The following is a 7,447-nucleotide window of genomic DNA, read 5'->3' as shown; positions in this document are numbered from 1 at the left end:
CTGCTCAACCCCTGGCTCTGCCCCAGGCCCTGCCCCAACTTCACCCCTTCCCTCCCCCTCCCCTGAGCTGGCCATGCTCTCGCTCCTCCACCCCTTCCCCCCAGAGCCTCCTGCACGCCACAAAACAGCTGATGGGGAGGGAGGGGGAAGGCGCTGATTGGCAGGGCTGCTAGTGGGTGGGAGACGCTGGGAGCAGGTGGTGGGAGCTGCTGACTTATTACTGTGGCTCTTTGGCAATGTGCACTGGTAGATTCTAGCTCCTTCTCAGGCTCAGATTGGCCACCCCGGTCTAGTTTTTCAGGCTTAAAAAGAGAAAAATATAAAAAACTAGTTTGGTAGTTATAAAACTCTACAGAAACAAAGACCAATGAATTCACAGAGTCCTGAAGCATTTGGTATAGTTTCCAGGTGTTTATTTTCCTTTGGCAATAAATCATCAATTCACACAGTTTAAAAACTCAGCTTGTTTAGAAAACTCATCCTGATGGGTGGAGGAGAGAATGGGAGGATGTACAACGATCACCCTTGGATTATTAAAATACTAGAACCCAGCAAACCAGCAGAGACATCACCAATCTGCCATTTGTGAAGAATCACTAGGATTTTCCTGTAGATTGTTCCATAAATAGGACCCCTTTTAAAAGTGATTGCTAATGTATGATGTTAGAGTAGAAGTATTATTCCATTTATCACCTTGGTGTAAATTTCTATATAAAGAACAGCTGTGAAGCTGAATTTAGAGCTCAACTGTATGTTATCAAGAGGCACACCACCTATTTTAGACCCAAATTTAACTCCATCCCACTTAGCCTGTTATCCTGCTTTAAATTAGAGCTGATAAGTCTGAAAAATTGAACCTATGAAAAAGCGTTCTGCTGAAAAATACATCCCCCATAATGTCAGACTTTGCCTATTGTGCTCCATTTCTGGGTTATTGTCATAATCTTGGAAGAAAGTGCGCGATGCCGGTATCTTTAAAACAGATCCTCAATAATACTATGCTTGTATTCCACAGCAGCAGTGGCAACATCCATGATATCCAGGGACAAAATACCAGAGTATGACCCACATGCAAGAAATACAGATGAAAACCTACTAGAAGTCATAGCGATATCTTCATTATATAGCTGTAGTCAAGAAAACTGTGGGAGACATAAAAGAGTGATCTCCCTTTGTTTTGTAAAAAGTGTCATTCATCATAAATGCTAGAATTATTTTAACCCAATACATGACAGATACACATAGTTAGTATTTAAGAAGTTCCCTTCAAATCCGTTTTAATGTTCCAGTTTAAGACACAAGGAGCCAGGAAAAGAACATTCAGCATTCTCATTCAGCTCCTCTTTGAAAACACAGTATACAAACCCGTACCAGCAGCTACATGTGCATGGGATGAAAGTGTGTTGGGCTGAACTATGCTTCAGGCTCTGAAGAAAATGTATTCATTTGGCAGAGGCACTCTGCAGGAAAACGGTATCCTTCGAGCACAGTGTAGTTTAAAATAAACCTGTGCCTGATTTAACAAGCATCAGTCACAGAGATACTATGTGATTTGGCTTCAGCATCATTCAGTAACTTGACTGACTGAAATCAAATTACCTCAGGAAAATCCTGCAATTTAGATTATCGACTGTCAAACTGTCAAAGGCAAGTGCTTAATTTACAATCAATCTTTAAGGTACCAATTACACACGCTAATGAAGTAATTAGGGATGCAGTTAGTGATCTGCATGTGCAAATGGCCATTTGCAACTCATATGTGCAGACAGAATCTAAATTTAGACTGCCAGATTTGCATGTATGAGTTCTTTCTTAAGAAATTATGGACCCAGTGCATAAATTACAATCATGCTACAGGCTATTTTTATATTTCACCAAAATTCTGGGTACAGTTCAGAGGCAGGAGTTTAAAAAAAATCACTAACTCTTAGTTTATAAAAAAGATAACAAATAACAAATTCAGCAATTGCCTGGTTGGGGCAGCTGAAATATCAGAATCCAAATGAAATATAGTCCCCAATTGCCTTCTTTAGCTTTATAAAATGGCTGTTATTGGGGCTGGGGGGGAAGGACTCTGGGTAACAACGTTTCCGCCTGTGAAGATACCTGTAGAACTGCATCTGCAAATGCAGATTTGGTCTATATACTCAGTATATTTTTATAACTATGAAATGACTTTGGCAATGGCGGTGCAGATTTCAATGGATTCGTATTCCACATCACAAAGCACAACAGTGCCAAAGACTCCAAGGAGATGGCGCTTCCACCTCATCCTTACAGGTGCTTCTCCGAGGTCAGGATTGAGGTACAGTTTGCTACACATGCTCTGTTAATTAATAACCCAGATTCTCAATCTTGCACTTCTCACTAAACATTATTTAAAGATAACTTTAAGAAGGAAATCACAACAAGAGTAATACAACACTTCAAGGGAGGCAGGAGTACTGGACATGTATCCTTCCACTAGGTTGTGAAGGCATATTATTGCTGTTTTATTGCTTACATAGTTTATACTGGGAGTAAATAGTTCTTGCCGTTTGGATTTAACAGTTTTCTCTACCACCTGGATTTCTTCCAATTATTGTTTTAAGGCACTTAGATAAAGTCCAAACATTAGAGATATGCTATAAAGCAAAATGAAAAAAAGTTCACAGAAGAAGTGGAAGGATCTTGTAAAAACATTTTTATACTGATTTTTAAAGACTAGGTCACAACCTATAAATGTCACACTTTGCCAAGTAGAATACCTCTAACCTGGATATCTCCTTCATATTTTGTTGGTGAGGTGACACCTGGACATGCAAGCCTTGTATTCCCAATTCTGCAACCCTTCTGTTAAGAAACACTTCTTCACACCAAGAGCCCCAATGAAGCAAGCCCCAATTCTATGCATTTGGGCTCCCTGAGTGAGCACCATTCATCAGCAACGATTGCAGAATTGGGATCTTTGTAGGATTAGGTAAAAAAAAACAACCACCAGATATTCAGGAGAAAGAGCCCAAATCCTGCAAGGTGGAATGGGACTTGAGTGGTCAGCACTTTACAGAATTGGGTATCAGAATAAGCTTCTTCATATTCACACACAACTTCCAATAATGTCGGTGGGAATAAGACTTAGTGAGAGGAGAATTAGACCCGTTAAACTGCAAAGCAGATGGATTTGGTCCCAATGGCTCTTCTAAAATAAAATCTGGTTAGTAACTGGGAGCACAAATATAACTTCATTCATACCTGAACCTACAAGTATGCTGAGGTAAAGATGCTGCCTTCAAAGTTAGCAAACAGAATTGGAGTATGTGTCTATATATTTGTCAGCATAATTGCTACCCAATCAATTATCTCTATCATTAATAACAAAGCCAACAGTTTAGCAGTGTCTGTTCCCAGCATAGAGCTGATGGCCAGATTTTTATTTTTTTTCTTCATTCAAACATCTTCTACCATTTCTGTTTTGCTTTCATCAAGTATAAAGGGCGAATAGAAGTCTTTGCTCTTCATGTGTGTATCCAGACCCTGAAATTATACGACAACAACATGCAATTAGGTTGTAAACAAGTCAGACTTGGTTAACTTTGTTATTTTCAGTGCATGTCGTACTGGGGAAGGGCGACTCACAGCTCGGGAGGCTAAAGATTTTCTAAAGAAAGAAGCACAGGCCCAGCTTCCCCTGCAGTCTGCTACAAAGCTGCACCCGGTGTTTCCACAGAGATGCAAAGGGGCTTAGCCACCAAGTGTCCATTAAAGTCAGTGGGAATGACATAGCTGAACCACCTTGCAACAGATCTCAAAGAGGAAGAAAGGTGTGTTATTAACCCAGGCTAGTTAACACATGGTAACTAACTCCAGGCAAAATCCTAGTGAACACAAGGCAGTTTGTAGTTAACATGTGTTAGAAGGAAGAGTTTAACCCTAGGCTCCTTCATAGTCTTTAGCTATGGCTACACAGCAGCTGAGACAAGTAATTCCCAGTCGCTCTTGTGGGGCTGTTATTTCCTGTCCTATCTATCCTAGATAAAGCTGTGTGCTGCATGGCCTGCCTCCTTCATGCTGCTATATTATTCTAGGCTGCTTCCCCTTTCTTCCACACCCTGCCCCTGGCTAGAAACACGGAAAGAAAGCCTCTCCCACACGATCCGGTAAGTAGTGGGGGGAAGAGGAGCTCTCCCCACAACCAAAAAAAAAAAAAGTTGTTCTACAAAGACAATCAGTTTCAGGAGCAAGACTCCACAGATTTCTTCTGAAATCCAGTCTCGCAGAGAGGCAGAGCATATACCAAGCAGGTTTGTTGCTAAGTATCATTTGCTCACTAAGGGAGAGATCCTTATCTGATGTAAACTGGTGTGCAGAACCACCCCATCTAAGGATCTGGCCCGATGAATTTGTTAATCGTTATATTTTGCACATCCAGAAAGCTTTTAGTCAGAGGATCTCTCGAAGCATTTATAAATCTTAAAGTTTCACAGCCCCAAGGGAGGTAGGTATTACAAATCTCATTTTATAGATGGGTAAAATTGAGACACATGGAGATTAAGGGATTCAACCAATGCCATACAGTTAGTCAGTGGCACAGCCAGAAATCTAAGGCAGAAGGTCCTGAATCTCCGGCCCCTTGGGCTAACCATTACCCTATTTCCAAGCAACCGCAAGGTGAAGAAACCTGCTTTTTCAACAGGATATATATATATATATATATATATACACACACACACACATATACACACACCATTAAAAATATCTGCAGAGACAATTATACTCACCTCTCCAAAATAAGACACTAATGGAGAAATCTCACACACAGCAGGAGGATCTTCAGTTCCTGATAAACTAAAGAATAAAACACAGGATTAATCTTTCTTTTTATATGTCTGTACAATGATAGCATCCTTGAGAGAGCTCACAGAACAGAACAGGCTACCAAAGGGTCAAAACACAGTTTACATTCAGAGATTAAGCCTGGGTCCCGTGACAGTTTAAACCTGGATTATGGGTAAATAGGAGGAGTTAACATTTCCTAGCTACTTCAAATCAAAAGAAACAAATGCACGCAAATTTTGATGATGTGCTTTTCAACTAATATTAACAGCTTCTGAGTTTACTGGACTAGAAGATGATGAAACAACAGCCCCACCACCCCTCCATTGTAAAGTTTGTGTGAATTAAGTGTGAGAAAGGAAGCATCTGAAATGGGGATTGTTATATAGTAGCTGACAACAAGATGTTAGTACCCAACAGAACAAAAACACTGCTATACAATGAGAAGTATTCAGAACAGCTGGTGCACGTGGGGTAACACATCTCTGTGGTGCTGGTTAAGCCCTTAATGCCGAAAGAAAGATTGACTGCAACAAAGGCAGTATTTCTGCCAATGTTCTCTGTGTCAGGATTTCTATCCTGGGGGTCAGCTTTAAATCCTGCCGGTGCTCCGTGGGTGTGCGGAGGTGAAATACTGACTCAGTAGTCTCCTTGACCACCTTGGCCATGCCCCCGCTCCATACAGCATCACTCACATTTGCGGATGCACGGGCCCCTACACAACCTTGGCATAACTCTGGTTGTGACCACTCTACACTGCGGCAACCTCAGCCCTTGATGGATCTTCTGTCAGCAGAAGCCTCTGCCAGAGGTTTATGCCTATGGGTGTCTCGACCCCATTAAGGGGATCTGCACACTGGCTGCCCTGTGACCTGCACCCAGAACACATTCCACCTCCCACGATTAAGGCTGCGTGTTTGTTACGGAGGTCGCGCAAGTCAAGGATTCCGTGAAATTCCGCCGCTGCAGCGGCCGGTGTGGCTGGCCCCAGGGCTGTCAGAGCAACTGGCCCTGGGGCCAGCCACACCGGCCACAGCTGGAGCCACCCCGCAGCCCCACAGTCAGCCACACCAGCCACTGCTGGAGTGGCCCCAGGGGCAGCTGCACCAGCCACTGCTTGGCCGCCCTGGGCAGCTTGCCCAGGGTCCCCCAGAGCAGCAGCTGGTGGGACGGGACCCAGACACCCCCAGTGCAGCGGCGCCGCGGGCCCCCCACCCAGTGCAGCAGGGCTGGTGCAGTTAAGATTTAGTCAGGGGTGTTTATAGTAAAAGTCATAGACAGGTCATGGGCAGTGAATTTTGGTTTATTGCCCGTGACTTGTCCATGACTTTTACTAAAAATACCTGTGACTAAATCTTAGCCTTACACATGATCTCTGAGCAGTTATTAGTATTGATCTCCAGTGGCTCACTTGAGTTTCTCTGGTATCCTGCTGCCATTTTCATCCAGGAATCTGGCTCCAGCCTTCAGAGCCCAGCGGTAATGCTGAGAAAGAAGGGACCGCCGAGCTGTGGTCGGAGTGTCTGTGTCAGCCGTGTCTGCATTTTTTAATGGGGAGAACTCCTCTTCCCTCAAAACTTCAAATGCAACAAAATTCCTATCAGTGAAGAGGAGGGGTGAGGAAAGAGAGAAGAAGTTTAATATTGGTCCTCTCTTGATGGTACAGACACTTACAGTTTTCACAGGGTGGTGACTTATCCAAGATAGCACTGATATAGCGTAGCCCTAGCAGAATTAAGCCAGGCTTAGCCCCCCTCCCCAGGTGGAGAGTGAATGAATACAAAGGTCCTGGGATGGGAACACAGGAGTAAGGGGGAAAGTAAGGGCAGTTTGGATAGGAAGTTTGTTGAGAAGAGGGCAGCTGACAATTCTACAGAGCTCCCAGGCAGAAGGCTAGGGGAGAGAGACACCTTCAGGGTACAGCAGCCTGCTGGCTGGGAAGCCCCGGCTAGAAGAGTGGTAAGCAAGGGAGCGTGAGCCCAGAGGGTGGGTAACAAGTGGGGTGAACTGAGAGGCAGCAGTAAGGCCGGAAGCTAGGCTGGGTAGCCCTGCTACACTGCACATGAAAATCTGTTACGAAGAAACAGGTCCAGCTGATCTCAGAGCCCTGTTTTCCTAAAACAGAGTAAATTAGGTTTCTTTCCTTAGGAGGGGGCTGGGGTCAGCAACCCGGTTATGAACAAGCCACCTGCACAATGCAGTCAAGCAGAATATTAAGTGTGTGTCTACACAGCTGTGGAAGGAACCTCCCAGCCTGGGTCAGGGCTCACGCTAGTGCTCTAAGAGCAGCTGTGTAGACAGAGCTTTGATGTTGCGTCTCAGGCTGGAGGGCGGGCACCAAAACCCACCCCTGCCCTAGGGTTCAGAGTCCAGCTCCATCAAATCGCTGTCTAGCCCACGCCCTGCTAGCCTGAGTCTGTTGAGCTAGGCTGGGAGGCTCGCTGCCGTGGGCTGGGTGGACATAGCCTACAAAGAGCTGTTTTTCAATACAGGGGAAGGCGAATAGAGTCTCCCCAAAGCAACACCTGCATACTTTTGCATTTCAAATGTGGAAGGCATCTGTCAATGCATTCTGCCACAGTTAAAAATAATTGCTTATAATTAGCCCTTTCAAAGCTTGAAACTCAGATCTGTT

General features: G+C 44.2%; 1 protein-coding gene across 1 annotated transcript in view; it reads right to left on the bottom strand.

Annotated features, from left to right (window-relative positions):
- Positions 1-391: 391 nt before the first annotated feature.
- UAP1L1 (UDP-N-acetylglucosamine pyrophosphorylase 1 like 1) overlaps positions 392-7,447 on the bottom strand; it is a 34,806-nt gene continuing 27,750 nt past the window's right edge. The window contains exons 7-9 of the mRNA XM_073314218.1: positions 6,224-6,409; positions 4,758-4,824; positions 392-3,513 (exon numbers count right to left, since the gene is read on the bottom strand). Coding sequence (XP_073170319.1) covers positions 3,427-3,513; positions 4,758-4,824; positions 6,224-6,409 — 340 coding nt within the window. The 3' untranslated portion in view covers positions 392-3,426. The remainder of the gene's footprint in view (positions 3,514-4,757; positions 4,825-6,223; positions 6,410-7,447) is intronic.

This window comes from Lepidochelys kempii, chromosome 16 (assembly GCF_965140285.1).
Source record: "Lepidochelys kempii isolate rLepKem1 chromosome 16, rLepKem1.hap1, whole genome shotgun sequence".
Taxonomy (NCBI): Eukaryota; Metazoa; Chordata; order Testudines; family Cheloniidae; genus Lepidochelys; species Lepidochelys kempii.
The sequence above is the reverse complement of the archived record's forward strand: the minus strand, read 5'-3'. Positions and strand labels throughout refer to the sequence as shown.